General features: G+C 42.3%; 1 protein-coding gene across 6 annotated transcripts in view; it reads right to left on the bottom strand.

Moving 5' to 3' along the window:
- NCOA1 (nuclear receptor coactivator 1) overlaps window positions 1-21,443 on the bottom strand; it is a 620,070-nt gene that overhangs the window by 26,234 nt on the left and 572,393 nt on the right. For 4 of the 6 annotated variants that reach the window (XM_077489247.1, XM_077489249.1, XM_077489246.1 and 1 more), the window contains 3 exons: window positions 20,661-20,820; window positions 6,263-6,439; window positions 4,122-4,242 (listed from right to left, as the gene is read on the bottom strand). In XM_077489247.1, the coding sequence (XP_077345373.1) occupies window positions 4,122-4,242; window positions 6,263-6,439; window positions 20,661-20,820 (458 nt within the window). The remainder of the gene's footprint in view (window positions 1-4,121; window positions 4,243-6,262; window positions 6,440-20,660; window positions 20,821-21,443) is intronic. The other 2 variants (XM_077489251.1, XM_077489250.1) reach the window with 1 other exon arrangement.

Consider the following 21,443-nt stretch of genomic DNA (forward strand, 5'->3'; position numbering starts at 1 on the left):
ACGAGTTTGGAAATTGTAGAGAAATGTTAACTAGTTTAATTACACCCATTAGATTTTAGATGACTAAAATAAGTTTTAGTTGACGCCTTTGGCCATCTTGATTGTCCTGCCTTGGAAACTGTAACTCCCATGCATGTGCACCAGTATTTATTCAACCGGTACCAAGCCATGCTGGAGTTTGGTGTCTCCATCCATCTTGATTGTCCGGCCTTGGATGATGCAACTCCCATGCATGTGCATCAGTATTTATTCAACCGGTACAGAGGCATGTGGGGATTGGTGTCTGGCCATCTTGATTGACCAGCCTGCGATGATGTAACTCCTGCAAATTGTGCACTGGAATTTTTGTGCCATGGTACCACGGCATGCTGAATTGGGTGTCTTCGGCCATCTTGATTGTATGGCCGGGAATAATGTAACTCCAAAAAAAAGTGTACCTGAATGCATTCACCCTGATACCAAGGTATACTGGGGTTTGGCATCTTCAGACACCTTGATTGCTGGCCTGGTATGATATAACTCCTGCACATGTGCACCGGAATCTAGTTGTCCTAGTATCGAGGAATTTCTGGGGTTTGGCGCCTTTGGCCATCTTGATTGTCCTGTCTGGGATGATGTAACTCCCATGCATGTGAACAAGTATTTATTCACCCAGTACCAAGGTATGCTGGGGTTTGGTGCCTTTGGATATCTTGATTGAATGAATGAATGAATGAAATACTTATATAGCGCACAATGCGAACTGAATCGCCTCTAGGCGCCTCCATATCTATCTATCTATCTCCATGATTGTCCAGCCTGTGATGATGTAACTCCTGAAAAAGTGGACTGGAATTTTTTGCGCTCTGGTACCAAGACATGCCGGGGTTTGGCGTCTTTTTACCATATTGATTGTCCACCCTGGGATGATGTAACTTCCATTCATGTACTTTGGAATTCATCCACTCTGGTATAAAGGAACGCTGGGGTTTGGCATCTTCAGCCATCTTGATTGGCCGGTCTAGAATGACGAAACTCCCCATCCACGTGAACCAGAATTTATTCACCCTGAGGCATGCCAAGAATGTACATTCTATCATATGAGTGTGAAGAGAAAGAAGAAGGATTTTCTTTTGCAGGAGACACAGAATGACTCTTCTGCCGTACAGAAACTTTCCTGGTCATGGACTTTTTTTTTCTGGGAGAGGTTTCACTTCAATTGGAGCTTCAGGCAAAATATAAAAAGTATCCTCTTTTGTAGTTATGTATCCACCATTAAAAACATATATATATTTATAATACATCTAGTATAGGTACCTGATCCTGTCTTTATAGTGGCTTCCTCTAGACCACTGTACAGCAGGGAGGAATGGGAACACTGTGCGTGTGCTGTCATTGTAACATGGTGGAGATGATTACTGGAGGCCTATGGAAGCAGATTGTCAGCAGCCAAGTTTTTCGACGACCATCTATACATGGTGGATGTAAACCATTGCCATGACATTGAAAATAAAATACAAACACACACACTCCACACAATCCTGCGGTTTCATGGAATGCGTTGTAACCCACCAGTAGCCACTAGATGTCACCCCCCCGACTCAGCAGGCGAATAAGCAGATTATGGGAATGATGAAGGCCAAAAAAAGAATTCTCAGCTCTGCTGTGATCCTATTATGCCGGGGAGCTCAGGTGCCTTTGATTCCCTGTGAAAAGCAAGCAAAGGGGAGCGGGGGCTTGCCTAAAAAAGAAGGGGATTAGTGCTCCGCGCTCCCTGGAGGGGAACATGTCCTCCCATTGGTCTGTGCTAAACTCCCAGAAAACTTCCCCAAAGCTTTGTAAGGAGCTCAGACCCAAAAGAATAACAGGCCGCTGTACGCCTTCTAAAAATAGCCGGGGCCGCCGAGCCGTGGTTTGTACTGGGTGTCCTCAGAGGACCCGGGGGGGGGGGGGGGGGGGGGGGCAGGTGCCGGTTCTGGAACACCAAAGCTGCACAGTCACACGTACTGTATATATACATACTGCCATATATACTGTATACATACATAGAGATACTGACATATATACTGTATACATACATAGAGATACTGCCATATATACTGTATACATACATAGAGATACTGACATATATACTGTATACATACATAGAGATACTGCCATATATACTGTATACATACATAGAGATACTGACATATATACTGTATACATACATAGAGATACTGCCATATATACTGTATACATACATAGAGATACTGACATAAATACTGTATACATACATAGAGGTACTGACATATATACTGTATACATACATAGAGGTACTGACATATATTGTATACTGACACATATACTGTATACATAGAGATACTGACATATATACTGTATACCTACATAGAGATACTGACATATATACTGTATACATACATAGAGATGCTGACATATATACTGTATACATAAAGGTACTGAAATATATACCGTATACATACATAGAGATACTGACATATATACTGTATACATACTTAGAGATACTGACATATATACTATATACATACATAGAGGTACTGACATACATACATGAGGTACTGACATATATATTATCATATATACCGTACATACAGTGCCAGCATTCATACCCCTTGAAATTTTCCATATTTTGTCATGTTACAACCAGAAAAACGTTAATTTATTTTATTATATGATTTTATGTGATAGACCAACACAAAGTGGCACATATATATAATGTATATACACACAGATTCTAGTTATAGATCTATCGATCTATAGTATCCATCCATCTTCTATGTATAAATCTGCAGATCAATCTTTCTATCTATACATCCGTCTCACCTACAGTCTATCTATCTATCTATCTATCTATATCCATATCTATCTATCTATCTCCATATCTATCTATCTATCTATCTATATCCATATCTATCTATCTATCTCCATATCTATCTATCTATCTATCTATATCCATATCTATCTATCTATATCCATATCTATCTATCTATATCCATATCTATCTATCTATATCCATATCTATCTATCTATATCCATCTATCTATCTATCTATCTCCATATCTATCTATCTCCATATCTATCTATCTCCATATCTATCTATCTATCTATCTATCTATCTATCTATCTATCTATCTATCTATCTATCTATATCTATCTATCTATATCCATAGCTATCTATCTATATCCATATCTATCTATCTATATCCATATCTATCTATCTATATCCATATCTATCTATCTATATCCATCTATCTATCTATCTATCTATCTATCTATCTATCTATCTATCTATCTATCTATCTATCTATCTATCTATCTATCTATCTATCTATCTCCATATCTATCTATCTCCATATCTATCTATCTCCATATCTATCTCCATATCTATCTATCTATCTATCTATCTATCTATCTATCTATCTATCTATCTATCTATCTATCTATCTCTCATATGTATCTATATAGTACATTGGTATATCACGTGGGTCTCCTCGCCTCTTTATAGGTCTTGTTTTTCTGCCTCTCCGGCGGTTGCAGGGTTTAGAGGACAACATATGGTTGGGGCCCGGAGAAGGGATAGCACAGACCACAACAATACTATGGCCGGCGTACAGGCCGATGTATTTTTCACTTACTGCACTCCCTAACATGCATATTCATGAATCTTCCAATACAGACACATCGGGTCAATCTAGTTCTGCATCTGAAAACACTTTCTGGGAAGATTGGTGGCTTCCCTGGCTCTGTACTGTGATGTATTTATTTAAAGATACAATTTGCAGAAAAAAAAAGTATAACAGCAGCTATCTTCAGAGTGTGCAGGGTCACAAAGATTCAAAACTATATACTATACACGAAAAGGGAAGGCCAGGCTGGGGAGGAAAGTGATAGATGATGCTGGACACCTTCTATTCAGGAAAGATGGCAGGCTTTAGGAAACTATTGTGACAGGGTTACTTTAGGCCAAGACGTATCAATTCCTCGCATTAATCTGACCCAGCAGGGAATGGGCGATTCAACACTGGCATAAACAGAAATATATCCTTCAACATCATAGGTTGAAGTGATGCCCTTTTAAACCTCTCACACATTCAGTCTCCAGGTCGTCTTTGAGTACTCACTCTTCCTGTGCGTTTTGGGTCACGCGGTTCAGAGGCGTCAAGCTGTCAGACCAGGGTATTTGGTCAGTGATACCAGATTGTCCGAATTGGTCCGTCATTCCCAGGTCTGGGTCCGGGAGGCCTATGGGGAAAGATAGATGGTTACCAACAGCCACCAACAAAAATAACACAAATGCAATTCTGTATGCTTCCTTCCTAAAAAGTAACATAGAGGATATACACATACCCTTCTACCTTGTGGCAACAGTTTGGGGAGGACCATTTCTGTTCTTCTAGCTCCCAAAAAGACATGGTTTGACCAGTTTGGTGCAGAGGAACTTGGGTGGCCTGCACAGAGCTATACCCTCAACCCTACTAAACACCTTTGAGATAATTGTGAACCAGGTCTTCTTATCCAATATCAGTACCTGACCTCAACCCTACTGAACAGTTCTAGGATGAACTAGAACACCAATTGTTAGCCAGGTCTTCCCACCCACAATCATCACCTGACTTCAACTCAACCGAACATCTTAGGGATGAATGATAATACAAATTGTGACCCAGGTCTTCTCATCCAATATCTATGTCCAAGCTCATTCCCAATGAACACCTTTGAGATGACCTATAATACAAATTCTGACCCAGGTCTTCTCATCCAACGTCTGTGCCCAAACTCATCCCCACTGAACACCTTTGAGATGAATTGGAATGCTGACCGTGGGCCAGGTCTTCTCATACGACATCAGTACCTGACTTGAACCCTACTGAACATCTTTGGGATGAACTATAATGCCAATTGTGAGGCAGGTCTTCTCATCAAACATCAGTGCCTAAACTCAACCCTACTGAACACATTTGGAATGAATTGGAATGCTGACAGTAAGCCAGGTCTTTTCCAACATCCGTACCTGACTTCAACCCTACTGAACACTTTTGGGATGAACTAGAACATTTTCTTATTTTTTTTTATTGCAATTGTTTATGATGTGTTTTGACAAATGAAATGTCACTCAGTTAGGGTTTACGTTTACTTTAATCTCTCTACGTTTCCGTTGCTCATGAGGCCTAAAGACAGGCTGAAGGACCTGCATTCTGAAGTACAGGGTATTACCGACTCTGATCAGACTTCCTCTTTACCTGCAGCTACAGATTTAAAGCCACGGGATGCTTTACTTTTTATCTCCTGGTAGGTGCACGTTAACACGCGCATACAAACTTTAGTCACATATTCGATTTTCCGCTCGGGCCTCCATATGCACACTGTGTTTATATAAACAGGTCTAAGATGAAAGCTAGAAGCCCTGTGGGGCCTACTCTGTGTTTGGGAGCTTACCATGCAGATTACGATTAAACCCCCCCATAATAAGCAAAAGCTTGGTCTGCACACATCTGAGTGACACAATTAGCTGTGAAGGAATAGCAAAGATTTTTTTGAGGACCCAGGAGCAGGGGCAGACTGACAACTCATGGGGCCCCCCGGCAATAGGAGATCATGGGGCCCCCAGGCAGAGATTATGGGGCCACACAGTAGACACAAACACACACACAGTATACAATCACACAGTATACACAGACATGTACAGCCAGTATACACAGACATGTTTCTATTGGCTGAGAAGGTACTGGAGAGGTAGGACAGCTATAATGTCAGGATTTTTAGACCAAAAGGATGTCGGTAAGGGACATTTGAGAGACAGATGTAAAAAAAACACAAATTTTTACATGCTATCCCTGGTTTTACTGAGGCTAGCAACCCTGATGGGGCCCCCTAGTGGCATGAGGCCCTCGGGCAGTGCCCGAGTGGCCCAATGGTCAGTCCGCCCCTGCCCAGGAGTAAAGGGAATATTCACTGCCCTCTTGATGAGGGGTTCAACTGTGCCAAGTTGCTCTCCTGGTCCTACATCAAACTGGGGAAGCGCAATAAGCCTCTGCATGGTGAGGATTTGGGTGTAGCAGGGTCTAGTCTTGCCTGGAGAGGATCTCATGTAAGCCCTTTGCTTCCCAGGCTGCTGTCTAGCTAGGGTGTAACTCAAGGGAGGTCCAATATTTGCTTTCTAGGCCTTGCTAAAAGAGGATGTAGAGGTGGAAGGTCCTTGATCCCCAGAGTTACTGCCTGCAAGCGCCCTTGTCTGGGGTGTTCTGTGGTTCTGTAAACATACCGGGATCTGTCTGAAAGGTGGTGGTCCCCGACATGGCTACCCGACTCTGCTCCGGAGTAAGTCCAGACCGAGGACTGGTATCATTAGGTGCGGGAAATGGGTTCAATTCCATGTGCACGGGATCCAATGGATCACAGAATCCAAATTGTGACTGACCTGTGTCAATGCCATTATAGTCTGTGAACGAAAAAAAAAAAAAAAAACACGTATGGCCATCATTAATGACGTCAATAGAGATGCCAAGATATTATAAATTATGTACACATTGTTCTTCTCTGCCTGGTCAATGGGTAAAAGAAGATGTAAAGTCACCATCACTCCAGGTGTACATTACACACATTTATTGTTGAATCAGTAATGGATAAGTCAGAAATAGACATAATTTCGGGGCCTCACAAGTTCCTTTTATTAATCTTTCATCACTATGTTGCCTTGAGGAAGCTCACTAAGTTGCCTTGAGGACAGAATTATGTTAGGCCCTGAAATGTTGGCTTTCATCTACTGTAGTCACTACAAGCACCCACTGATTATAGTGGTCACATGCTGTAAGCTCTTACTAAGGACTTTTTTTTTTTTTTTCAATTTTTGCCATTGCTGACCTCCTTCTAAAAATGCTAGTAGCCTGACTTAGTTTAAACAGGTCTTTCTCTTGTCACTAAGGGTTAGATATAGAGACGGCATAGCAGATTGTGCTTGCTTTGTGGCTTCCTTTGTCTGACTGAAATCTCTGACTTGGCTCTGATGGCCCATTGAGTTCTGTAAATAACAAGCTTCTCTCAACATCGCTGAGGGTGCTTCAATGCCATTTGAATTAAATCTTAATAACCAATTAAACATTTAATGCAATCTGTCCCTATGACACTCACATTGCAAAGCTCAATGGGCTGAAAACTGGCAACTGGTGAAGAACTTATAAAGCATGATGGTCTGGTCTCTGCTGGCAAAGATCGAAGGGATGTGTCCCTCTCATAAGTTGCTGTACAGTGTGTGTGTGATCTGATCTCTTCTGCTATTTAGGTCTATTCTATTTAAGAGCTGGTTTTCTAATCACCAGAGCTCGTGTTTGCAGCGTGTAACCTGCCAATAAGTGGTAAATCTGACACATGCAACATATTTCACATTTACATTATAAAGAAATTAAATTTAAACACACAATTTTTGTAATGGACATCATTTTAGAAAATCTAACTAGTAGGCGTCAATCTGGGCTGGTTCTGTAAATTAAAAATGTTCACAGATATATATTATATGGTCAATAGTTTGAGGACACCCGACCGTCACACCTATATGAGCTTGCTGGAAACCATTTTCACATCCATGACCAATACAATAGGGTTCCTTTGTGGCTAAAATGACTTCTACTCTTATGGGAAGGCTTTCCACAAGATTTTGGGGGGTGTCCGTTGAAATTTGTGCCAATTTGTATGGTCTGGTGTTGGATGAGAAGACCTGGATGTGAATTCCAATTCATCCAATAGGTGTTCAGTGGGGTTGAGGGTCAGGGCTCTGTGCAGAACACTTGAGTTCCTCCACACCAAATTGCTCAGACCATGGGGTTGATTTACTAAAACGGGAGAATGCAAAATCTGGTTCAGCTCTGCATAGAAACCAATCAGCTTCCAGGTTTTATTGTCCAAGCTGAAAATGATTGGCTACCATGCACAGCTGCACAAGATTTTACACTGTCCAGTTTAAGTACATCTACCCCCATGTCTTTATGGTGCTAGCATTGACCATGGGGGAACAGTCACGCTGGAATAGAATAGGGTCTTCACCAAATTGTTACAACAAACTTGGAAGGAAACAGTTGTCTACAATGCCTGTGAGAGTTTGTGCACATTTAGCCAAAAATCTTAGGGTTAGGTGGTGATGTTGAATGTGAAGTCCTGATTGGAATAAGGGCTGAGGTCAGATCTCTTGAGTTCTATGACATCAAACTGGCAAAACCATGTCTTTATGGAGCACAGGACCACAGTCATGCTGGAACAGAAAAGAGTCTTCCCCAAATTGTTACAACAAGCTTGGAAGGACACCTACAGTTCCTGTGGGAATCTGTTTCCATTCAGCAAAAAGAGCATCGTGGGGTCAGGTACCGATGCTGAATGAGAAGACCTGGCTCAGAATAAGGGCTGAGGTCAGATCTCTTGAGTTCCTTGACACCAAACTGGTAAAACCATGTCTTTATGGAGCCGGCCTTGTACACAGGAGCACAGTCATGCTGGAACAGACAAGAGTCTTCCCCAAATTGTTACAATAAGGTTGGAAGGACACAATTGTCTACAGTTACTGTGGGAATTTGTGCCCGTTCAGCCAAAAGAGCATTGTGAGGTCGGGTACTAAAATCAAATATGAAAATCTGGCTGGGAAAAAGGGTTGAGGTTAAGTCTCTTGAGTTCCTCCTCACCAATCTGGTTAAACCAGGTCTTCATGGAGCTGGCCTCATACATGGGGGCACAGTCATGCTGGAACAGAAAAGGGTCTTCCCCAAATTGTTACAACAAGGTTGGAAGGACACAATCGTCTACAGTTACTATGGGAATTTGTGCCCATTCAGCCAAAAGAGCATTGTGAGGTCGGGTACTGAAGCTGAATATGAAAATCTGGCTGGGAACAAGGGTTTTGGTTAATTCTCTTGAGTTCCTCCACACCAATCTGGTTAAAGCATGTCTTCATGGAGTTGGCTTCATACATGGGGGCACAGTCATGCTGGAACAGAAAAAGGTCTTCCCCAAATTGTTACAACAAGGTTGGAAGGACACAATCGTCTACAGTTACTATGGGTTTTTGTGCCCGTTCCTCCAAAAGAGCATTGTGAGGTCGGGTACTGAAGCTGAATATGAAAATCTGGCTGGGAACAAGGGTTGTGGGTAAGTCTTTTGAGTTCCTCCACACCAATCTGGTTAAACCATGTCTTCATGGAGTTGGCTTCATACATGGGGGCACAGTCATGCTGGAACAGAAAAGGGTCTTTCCCAAACTATAACCACAAGATTGGAATCACATAATTATCTACAATGTCTTTGTATGATGTAGTATTAAAAAAAATCCTTTACTGGACCTGAACCCCATCATTTGGAGGGGATCCTCATACTTTTGGTCTTATAGTGGCTATGCCAGTTTTCTCCAAATTTTGGTCATTAAAAAACAATATAAAAAAAACAAGAAAATACTGTACACCTTTACTGTTCCATCTATAAAACACAAGTCCTGCAGCTTATTTTTGTTTCACTATAACAGGAATGAAGTGGCTGGGACCATGATATGCATGGGGAATGCGTGTGCTTTCACCAAGCCAGGCCATGTTGCATCTATCCAGGAGTTACCATTTGAATAGTTGTATGGCTTTCTTTTTTTTTCAGATTCAAGGCCATCATTATATTATTAATACATTATAAAAAGTCTATAGATTTCTATTGTATTGCTTTGTAATTATTTCATAGCTCACATTGGTTGTTTCCAGTATACATGACCCTCGTCATTTGGCTTGGGACTCATGTTGATGTTCCCTTTGTATTTGCAGACTGGTGGTTGATTTTATATGTCTATAGCTTTTAATCTATATATGTGTGTTATTTGCATTAGTATATACTCCTTAAGGTGAATGTTTTCCGTCTTTGATACCGAATGCATTACTCATGGTGTTATTTTAAGTGGTGCAGAAAATTCCTCGGGGGTAAGATTTTCTTTGTGGTTAGGAATGGAGCAAATGTCTTTTATTCATAGAAAAAATGGGCAGGTTGGAAAGCGGAGCTAGATTTGCAGACGTTTTTTTTATTTTATTTACAAAGAACTTTTTATCACAATGAATACTTTGGTTGTTACAGAGATCACAGACATGGCACAGTAATAAAACACGGGTCAGGAAGTGTCTACATTTATGGACATCTGATCCTCCCTTTATTTAGATGCCAAGTAACATGGTACATCAGAAGAGATACAAGGCCCACGGGGCAGCACTATGCTTCGCACTGCCTTGCAGCACTGGGGTTCTGGGCTTGATTTTTACTGGCTATTCTTTTCTGCTTGGAATTGGTATATTCCCCCCCCCCCTCCCCCTCCATATTTGTGTTGGCTAAAACAGCATGCTGGCAGGACTAACTTCTACCTTGCATAACGCAAATTGTCCTTTATTTACCAGGACAGTCCCACATCTTAGCCGTTTGACCAGGTAGTGTGTAGATAAGAGGTGGGATAGGGGGGTCTAAAACCCCAGAGCAATCCCCCAGAGTGACTGCTGACAATTGCTGTGTCCCAGAAGCACTGCAGCTGCTACTTCTGCTACCTCTCCGATCTCAAAGACAGGCAGCGGCAGATCAGAGGAAGGGAGGCTCTCTTAAAGTGGACCTTCAGTAATTTCTATCTATTAAATTGTCTACCCTTGTTGTTTTAACTTTGGATAGTAAAAAAATAAAAAAAATCTGCCAGTAAATACCTTATACAGCCCACTTCCTGATTGTTGTCTGGTCATTAACCTAGGCTTATGACATGATGCACAACTCTCTCTCACACTCTCGTCAAAGTTTGCCAGGAAGGGAGGGGGGATGAGTCATAAGAGGACCAATGAGAGCTGCAGAGCTGGAGGTGTGCCTCTGTGTGTCTTTGAAATTCCAGGAAGTGAACAGGCAGCAGCTTCAGCTGCCCACAGTTAAAATGGCTGCAGCCAGACTTAGGAGGGAGATTTCTGCAGCATATTTGGCAGTTACAGAATCACAGAATATATAAAATAATATGCAAAGTGGTTGGAGGTAAGATGTTTCTTACTACAAATTATGTGAGCAGACTGCAGTTCCTCGTTAAGCTCCTCCTTGCTTCTGGTCACAAGACAAACTCGAGTCACCAGTCCACTTTTAAATGCCTGGTCTCAGTGGTCTGTTGGGTAGATTTCATGGGGAGGGGGATATCTGTACTGGAGAGATCTTTGCAGGAAGGGGAGATCTATACTTGGGGAAGTTATATGGAAGGGGAACTGCACTGGGGAAAGTTCTTTACTGGGGGGGGGGGGGGGGGGGGGACTGTATTGAGGGATGGGAATCTGTACTGGGGAAAGATCTGTAGTAGAAAGGAGCTGTATTTGGGGAAATATTCATGGGGTTGGGGGGGGGGGGGGGGTAATGTACTGGTGGGAGCTATATTGAGGGGTAACAGTACTGGGGGGAGATTTTTACTGAGGAGGAAGAACTGTATTGGGGAGGATGGAAATCTGTAGAAGGAAGGAGCTGTACTGGGGAGAAATATTTACTGGGCGGGGATCTGTACTGGGGGGGAAAGGAGAGAAGGAGATCCTTACTGGGGGTAACTATATTGAGGGGGAACATCAATGGGGGGGGACTTTAATGGGGAGGAGGAACTGTATTTTGGAGATCTATACTTGGAAGGAGCTGTATTGGGGGAACTTCTTTACTGGGGGTGATCTGTTCTGGGGGAAGGTGATCTCTACTAGTGCATTACACACTCCTGAACCCTGTGCTTTGTGCATTATCTACTCCTACCCCCTGTTTGATTACTGCTTGTAGCACAGTAGTTCAATAATATTTTTTATGTGCGAGTACTGTGCCATATGTGGAGTGAGTAGACTGAAGTTTCAAGCCCCTCACATTGTTAGCCAATTTTGCCGCATGCGGTCTAATTATTTTCCTTTAGGTGCCTGAGGCTGAACCCGCCCCCCCACTCTGAAATTATCTGCCGCCCTACTGACTGCCGATGTTGTGCCCTAGGCCGTGTTCAGGGATCACAGCATGAGCCTTATTTGAGTTACTGCGCCGTAACTCTGAAATGCACTACCTGCAGGGATCCAGTCATTGAGTGGGTGGTCCCTGCATATTTAGAGGCGGGGTCTGCAGATAGATCACTGCTTCTCCAAAGAGACCTTCTCTGCAACACTTTGGCAGATGACAAGCTTTTCTGCTCAGGCTGTGGTTGTTTTCTAAAGAAAACCAAGCGTTAGGCTGGTCAGAATGCCCCAAAGCTTAAGACAATCATCAAAAGAGCCGAGGCGGCCCTATTTGCAAAAAATGCAATTTTATGCAAAGCAATGCAGAAATTCACCAGGGGATTTTTCTAAAACTCGCCGAGTTCTTCACTTTACAGAAATATGCAAGCTTGGTAGTAATTTAGCTGACAAATGATAAAAAAAAGAGAGTGTGATCTTGATGAACAAACCAGTGCAAATTAGCAAAGAAAGTACTTGTAATTAGGTGTAAAAGACAAAAAAACCTGAAGCAACCTGCCCTGATTAAAAAGTGGATCAAATCTCATCATTGAAAATTTATCGATTTAACATCCACAAATCCTGCTTCTATAGGGTGACAACTGTCTGTCATTGTCATCCAGTCACATGCACCCCCCGGTGGAACCCTCAAGCAGTTGTACTGGCAGTGAAAATGTAAAGAGCCAGTCAGAGTGACTCTGTGCCTTGAAGAGCTATCTGCATTAATAGCACTGGCAAATCTTCCCTCCTGCATTTCATCCTGCAATATTTCTGAAGTTCCCCATCACCTTGATGAGTTAGTGGAAACATCCCCATGTCTGATCCTCAGAGAAGAAAGTGTATATACAACATTATAAATCAGATGTACACAAGGACCATAAAATGAGTCTGTTGGCCCTGCTTCTATAGGTTGTCCCTGACATCTAGCCATTGCTCACAATAAAATTTCAGTGCAATACCATTTTATCCTCCAGGGAACTTTTTTCCATTTATAACGGAAGACTTGCACTTGACTTTAGTTGGCGACTTTTAACGGCTAAGCGCGCCTTCATTTATATATTTCACTTCCTCTCCTCTTTTTTTCCTCCTCCACCCTCTACTTTTGGATTCCTTGACTAAGGGAGGATGAGGTTGATCACCTACATGCTGCCTCCTGGGGATGTCCGCATCACACATCCCAGGTAGATGAAGTATTGCGTGATTCCAAAGCCACACATGTGCAGACACAATGCAGTTTTGCACATGCATTGAATTGGCTGCATTGGCCACATGTGTGGGATGGAAAACCAGGAAGAGGACTTTCAGGATGGTGGCGCAAAAGCTGACCAAGGAGGAGAACCTTAGCTGCAAGGAAGTCAATGCTACACTCTATGGACCAATAAGTATATTTTTATATATAGTATATTATGGGGTATTTAAATTTCATTTTACTTAGGTATGGCCAAGGTTTTCTTTCTCAGACAATATGTGTAGAAATGCCCCCTTTCCATGTCACCGCTTGTCTTCACCCCCTACACCATTCCTTGGTTCCACCTCCTACCCAACACCCAGTGCCGCCCCCTTTTAGAGAATACAGAACCAAGTAACAATTGTGGTACTAAGTAATTTGTATGGAATTAGTTAATGATAACAAGAAAATAATTAAAATAGATCCAATGCAGCCAGCAACAATGGACCACTAGCAACAAAGTACTCCCTCCCCCAGCAACAAGAGATACCCATCAGCAATAACAGTTCTCCCTGCAGCCTGCACCAGTAGACCCCCCAGCAACAATGGATAACCCACAACAAAATACCCCCTCCCCCATAGATCCCTTCCAGCAACAACTGACCCCCCAGCAACATAAGATCCACCCCTAACAACAGCAGATCCCCCACCAGCAACAATAGACCTCCTTAGCAATAAAAAGACCCCCCCCACCCTTCAAAAATAGATCCCCTCCAGTGACAATAAATCCCCCCAGCAGCTAGCCTCAATAGACCCTGAACCCCCTACCATTACGTACATTCAGTGCTGGAGGTGCCAGAACTGCGTCCCCCCCCGTTCCTGCTGAAAAAATGCCCTGGGTATGATGAAGTACCTCTTTAATGGCTTTAAAATATCAATGTTTTCTCTTTTCCAAAATTGAGACACAAAAAAAGACTTGGGGTGTCTACTTTCCAAAAAAAAAAAAAAGGGGGTAGTTTTGGGGGTGTTTGTACTGTCCTGGAATTTTTATTTTAACAGTAGGGGTTTTTCAAAATGTTTAATCTTTTTTCCTTACTTAGAGGTTATACCACCAAAAGAAAGCTTTATTCATCCCTAAAAATGATGAAAGATTGGGTAGAGTGTTGCATGACCAAGTGTTCGCCAGTCAAACTATCACTGAAAAATGTCTTGGACAGGAAGGGGGTGAAACACATCAGTATTGAGGTGGTCAAGGAAACTATACAGCGCGATTTGATGCGCCCCGAAAAATAGATATCAGATTTACATAACCTTCAGATATAAAGGTTTAAAATAACCTCCTGTAGCCAATAACAACCTGCGCCATTTTAACAGCTACATTGGTTGGTACAGACAACACAGACGCTCCCCTTTAAGACGCCTAATAATAATAAATAAGAGAAAACGGTTTAGTGTTTCTGCAGGTTGCGCTGAATTTGGAAGAAGCCCAAAACTTTCTCTACCCTCGGAGCATGAAAAAACTTGCCTAAAATTCTTCTGACATTCCTCCCTGCTTATTCCCACCAGTTAAGATTTTCATATCAGACATACTAACCCTTCAATGACCAAGCAAGAACATTTCACAGCCAGAAAACCAATGGAGTTTCCTTTATTGTGTTGGGGAGGGCAATGCATTCACCCAGCAGAATAGCCCGGTTCTTTTTTTTATTCTGGGACCCACACAGAAGGAATAAGCATGATAAGCCACTTGCTAGCTTATGGGCAGTTTTTGGGGTAATTTGCAGAAAATTTTAGGCATTTGGCCAAGGCAACCCCAAAGAACCCAGAAGGCCCCCTGGCTGAAAAAGGCTGGGAAGGATGTATCAACAATTTTACAAAAAAGTTCATAGAAAAAACAAAAGGGTAAGAGAATAGCTTATGGCATAGGCCAACTATAGTCAACTATAGATGTCTAACTTGGGTGTACCAAGTGGGAGTGAAGGAGATGTGACCCTTAGTATCAAGAAAGCATGGAGTGGCATCTGGGTTGTCTACTTTGGCATAGGGTGAAGGGGTTGGACCTGAACTATGGTTGAGGCTAAGCTGACAACCACTCATCTGAAGACCTTCAGCCCTTAGCCCTTGTACACATGGTCGGACATTCCGACAACAAAATCTGTCGGATTTTGTCCGGCGGATTTTGTCCGAAACTTGTGTTGCATACACACGGTCGGACAAAGTTGTCGGAAAATCCGATCGTACGTAATGTGATGATGTTATTTCGTTACGACGGGACTACGTTCAGGCTAGTAGCCAATAGCTTTGGTCTAGGAATTTAATCTGAGCATACGTGGCACTTTGTCTGATCCGAATTCTCTACAAACGATCGGACAAAGTCCGATCAGATCATGTTGTCGGAAATTTTTATAGCCCAGCTCTAAAACTTTGTCCGTCGGATATTACCAACGGAATCAGTCCGATGGAGCCCACACACAGTCGGAATATCCGACAACGCGGTCCGATCGGACATTTTCTGTCGGAATGTCCGACCATGTGTACAAGGGCTTAGGCTTAGAAGAGCCTAAGGGCTGAAGAGAGAGTGGACCACTCACTTCCCCTTTTTAGGGGGATGGTCATTTAATGATGCATGTCCTCAAGAGGGATTTTAGGTTAGTTTAATGCATTCCTGACACTCAAAGTATGGATGGGCTTTTTTAGACAATCACAGGTTGGGCCTTGTACACATGGGCATGTGTGTTTGGGGCATGCAAACCATTAGTGGTATATTAAGAAGGGCAAACCTACGACAGTCAATTTGCAATTTGAATTGCTAACGCAATGTGGACCACTAAGTCAAACGTAAGACAGCAAATTTGTAACCTGAACGTCTCAGCACAAGAAGGACTATCCGAAACCAAAGATAACCATTCTGTAAAATGGACTTCTAACAAAAGTCAGACCACTCATTCAAATTTAAAGCAGTTATTTTGTAACTTCAACTGCTATCATGAGAAAGACCATCAAACAAAACTTAAAGAAGAACTAAAGTCATCAGTAAGGGAGGCTTATAGCCCATCAGGTCTTTTTATTGCCATCCGTCTTCTATTGGGAAGATTTCCCTAGACTTCCACAACAGGAAGTGAAAGGTAATCCTTCCAAAGTAAAGTAAACCCTGGTAGTCACCAGAACTAGGGCCCCTAATGGAAGATATCCCATCTATTCCTGTTCTGGTGACCACTCAAAATGTGGGATTTTCTTTCATTTTCGATGATAACGGCCATCAGGAAAAATGGAGAGGTTAATCTCACTAGCAGGCAGCAAATAAAAACCTGGCAACTGTTCTAATCCCTCGTCACTCTACCTAAAACTTAAAAGAAAAAAGCTTTGTCTTTACTCTTACTTTAAGGCAGCCATCCTTTAACCTGAACCTCTATCACTTCAAATTCAAACCTAAGGCAGACATTTTTAACCTGAACATCTAACAAGAGGCGGACTACCAGCTCAGAAGAAGCTGGCAGCGTTGCTAGACATAAACTGCGCATAGCAAATAATTGTACAAGCCGATGACTTAAATCTCCAGCAACCTTTTGGTCTATAGCAGTAATCAAATCTTCCTTTGACGCCGGCGTGTGATAAACACTGCACAGAAGACCATTACGATGTCCTCTGAAAATATTTGCCTTCCATACACGATTGCTCCTTTGACTGCTAATTTCTGTAACTCTGTATAACATTTCAGCCTCCGCAAGTCCTGATGTTTGTTTATTTAAGACTGAAAACCAGGATATGACTGCATCGGATTTCTGAAAACAAATTAGAATGTACAGTAAGTAACATTCATTTTTCTTTTTTTTATATAAATTTAGAATCTCGGCAATGTGATGGGAGGAATTTACTTTTCCCTGCAGAGAATAAGAGAGCGCGGCTTGATATTATAAAAGAGGAACTGGGCCGCCGAAAACCAGATGTAGGAAAAAACTTAAAAGGGCATTAAAGAAATTCAGTTCAGGATGCCTTGATTATCTCCAATTCTATTGGCATTGCAAACACACATATTCTGGCTTCAGTCCTTGATGACCCCAACAAGTCCTAATAGACGGAAAAGTTGTACATGTGCTGTAGCGTGATCCTCTCTAACTGATAGCTGGAAGCTACCAATTAGAGGAAGGAACTGTATGGTACACCTACAGACGTACTTCTATATATCCTGCAGATGAGGAGAATGGGGTGCAGTTTATTGTGGGTAAGTGCACCGATGTGGTGGACAGAAACCACATGGAGTCCAAGTACAGTAACAGGAATATATTTTAGCCAAAGTTTAGCAGTACACAACAGGCCAGTCGGGGAGGCATCCCGACAGGAACACTTACAGGTACAGGACAGTAGACTGGAGAACCGAAGATGCCAAAAGCGTCTGCCACGAGGAGAAGAATAAGGCCTGACTGGTCTGTACCCAAAGGGGTACCAAAAGGGTTGGCATGGTCCCTGCACTTTCCCTACTCCTCTGGAATCTTTTGCTTTTACTGTTCCTTCCAAACAGGTGACCTGACCCTAAACTAGCCACTTGCAAAATGTGTGGCAAACCCAGGAGCCAGGGTCTTAAATATATTCTGCAAGACCCAAGATGGCCACCAAAGTCACATGGGGTTTCAGCATCCAATCAGATAGCTGCCTCCCTGCGACTGAGTAAGCAGAGGAACTAGGTTCCTCTTGACTTCCTCCCCCATCTACATTGCCATTGCTGACGAGCGCCACTTGCAGTGGAGAAAATAGATTGCACCTGCCTACAGGCTTAACCACATGCACAAAGCTCATCTCCAGGAAGGAGAATTTTTATTACCTAACAATTACTTACCTAAAACTCCGGTCATGTGACAGCTGGGCTCCAAGTCCTCTTTTTCACTAGTCTGTAGTGTGGGAAGTTCTGGTCTGCAGTGCTCATGCCACTACCTGGTCCCATTGTCCTCACAGGGTTCTAAAGCCTTGCACAACGGGGGGGGGGGGGGGGGGGGGCAGATGCTATACCAGTTGCCTGAGCAGCAGATAGCAAAGAGAAGAACATCTAATCACTGGTCCCTTCTACTGGAAGAAGGGAATAACATGAAACAAGATTGAAGTAAGACTTTTTTGAAGTTTTAAAGGCTTTTAAAAAAACACCTTTGATCTAACAATCCTTGACCTTCACTGAAGTAAAGACGCACAAGAACTTGCCCCATGTTGATGTGGAAAGCTATTATAGCTTCTTGTGGGTGGGGCAAGCAGAGAGTTGCCCCCTTTTGACCTCTAAATGACTGCCCGGAGGGCATAGGTTACGTGGGAGAGGCATACACAAAGTTGTATCTCAGAATACCCATTTCTTTCCCTGGCATTTCCTCTTAATATGTACTAATATCATCCTCATCTTCACAGTCCATTCTGGTAAATTAGGGTTTACATTGCCAATTGTCCCATCCTTATGTGCCTGGAATGAGGCATTAGAGACTAGGCTTCAAACTTCTTTTGGTACCATCTGGCCCCTACACAAATCTGGAGGACTCTTACCCCATCTTCAATCCCCCCAAGAAAACTCTCACATGAACTGTCCCCTGCACAGGTTGATCTATAGCTAGTTTCATGTAAAAACCAAGGCCATCGTCTTCTCGCAGAACATTATCAGTTGCTAGGAAAATAAGGAGCAGCAAGCAAACTTACAAAATGGTCTTTGGTCGAAGACTTTACAAAAATGTCTCTTTGCCAAAAAAACAGTAAAGGGAATGCACTTTTGGTTTGTTTAGTGTGGTTTCCATAATTCACTCTATGTCCAACGGCTGAGTAATGGCAATACCAGTAAACTGCAGAGCAAGGACCTCGAACAAAAACAGACAGTAAATATCTCCATGTTGTGCTGGAGAATTATGACCCGTAGAGAGACGAAGCAGTGACTAGAAGGGTGAAAAAGAGCGCAGCCTTCGGCTCAGTCAATATCATATATCAGCAGCATCCACCTCCCATCTGGGTCATCCATCAGCCTTGTCCTCCAAAGTCAGGACAAAATTAGTATTAATGTTCAGGCCTCTTAGCAGGTCACTCAGACAAATCAATGCGAGATAGAACAACAGACCCCTATAGTCTGTAGATCATGGTGGAAAGGGGGAGATTTATGAGGACCAACATGTATTAAATAAACCTTGAGAGTGAAGACAAGGCTGCAAGAGGAGTTGTTTTTCCTTTGAAAGCTGTAATGTGATCTTCTCTGCCCTTTCTTTTTTCCAGAGTGGTCTCAATAGATGGAAAACTCACCGTCTAAAAATTCAGTCAAAATAAGACAATGGAGCATGAAGCTTATGACCTGGCTCCACCACTAGCCTCATCATCACATGGACAGTTCCATAGTCATTCACTTTGGCATAGCTGCACATATAAAACAGAAGCAAAAAAATGTTTTTTGATAAAGCAAGGGAGGGTTAGAACATCCTTTAGACGTCTACTCCTGGATTTTTGGTCACATCCTGTCACAGTGATCACCTGAGGTCTCTCCAACAGGACATCTTTCCCAACAGAGGCCAAGATGGCAAAAAAAGTGGAGGTTCTAACTCAAAATCAGGGAAGAGTTAGGACATCCATCAGATGTATAATGCTGCTGGATTGGTGGTCACATCCCCTTTTAAAAAATCACCTGAGGTCTCTCCAACAGGACATCTATCCCAAAAGAGTCCAGTACAGCAATAAAAATAAAGGTTTTAACTCTTACCCACTCTATAAAAAAATATATAAACCATAAAAAGTCCTAAAAGATTACTTTCAGGTTGGCCTGATTCTTTTGCCACAGTAAAAACAATATATATATATATATATATATATATATATATATATATATATATAGTATATGGGGTAGGGTTAGAACATTCATCAGATGTCTGCTGCTGGATTTGTGGTCACATCCTGTCCCAGTGGTCAATTGAGGTCTCCAACAGGACATCTTTCCCAACAGAGTCCTAGACAGCAATACAAATTGATGTTCTAACTCTTCCCCACTCTATGCAAAAATGTTTTCAAAAAAGCAGGGAAGGGTTAGAACATCGGATGTCTTCTGCTGGATTTGTGGTCACATCCTGTCCCGATGGTCACCTGAGGTCTCTACAACAGGGCATTTTTTCCCAACAGAGACCAAGACCACAATAAACATTGAGGTTCTGACTCTTCCCCACTCTATCAAATAACAATGTAAACCATTAAAAGTCCTAAAACTTAAATATTACTTTCAGGTTGGCCTGACTAATTGGCCACACTGAGAACAAGGTATAAGGCGTAGGGTTAGAACATCCATCAGATGTCTGTTGCTGGATTTGTGGTCACATCCTGTCCTAGTGGTCACATGAGGTCTCTCCAACAGGATATCTTTCCCAACACTCTATGCAAAAATAGTTTGGAAAAAAGTGTCTCTCTCATCTTTCCCAAAAGAGTCTAAGATAGCAAAAAAAAATTAGGTTCTAATCCCCCCCTCCCCAGAAATTGTAAATCACAAAAAGTCCTGTACTGATTCTTTGTCAACAAGCTATACATACTGTTCAGCCCAGAGGGTGTCCTGGCCACAGTACCAGTCTGTAGAGATGCAGGTAAGAGCTCCGACTTCATTGGTAAACCGGTTTCTGTCCGATCAGATGATCCGAACCCAGGTAGTTGAGATGGTAACAACTGTTCCAGCTGTTCAAACTCTTCTGTGAACTACAGGAAAAGAAAAACAGAAATGATTGAAACATATGAATGGCCGGGTGACGTTATGTGGCCCACAAGGCTTTGATTCATTGAATTTTTTGCTACATCTAATTTAATCGGGAGGTCCATGCCCTATCCCTCCTCTTTTTTTCCCTAACTCTTCTCCTACTCTCTTCCTTTACACCGGGGGAACTTTGGAATTTATCATGGAATTTATTATGCTCTTAATTGAGTTAATGTTACCATTTTTTTGTCTATTGTTTATTACCATGTCTATCTTTTTATCTTCGACATTAATGGTTATAATTCGAGACACTTTTTTTTATCAACATGTTAATGTTGTTATCGTTTATCAATATTATATGTATATTTACATTGTGATATGAATAAAATTCCTTTGTTCCACTTAACTTCTCTCTTGCTTCCATGTGCTTCACATAAAGTCCCACCTTCCTTGCCCCCCCTTTCTCTCGATTATTTTATGCTATCATATATACCGTATATACTCGAGTATAGGCCGACCCGAATATAAGCCGAGGCCCCCAATTTACCCCCAAAAAAACTGGCAAACTTATTGACTCGTGTATAAGCCGAGGGTGAGACATGCCTGTCCATCCCTGTGTGTGTGTCCG

Source organism: Lithobates pipiens, unplaced genomic scaffold (genome assembly GCF_037356315.1).
Source record: "Lithobates pipiens isolate NorthernLeopardFrog02 unplaced genomic scaffold, aLitPip1_a1.2 Scaffold_18, whole genome shotgun sequence".
In the NCBI taxonomy this organism is placed as follows: domain Eukaryota; kingdom Metazoa; phylum Chordata; class Amphibia; order Anura; family Ranidae; genus Lithobates; species Lithobates pipiens.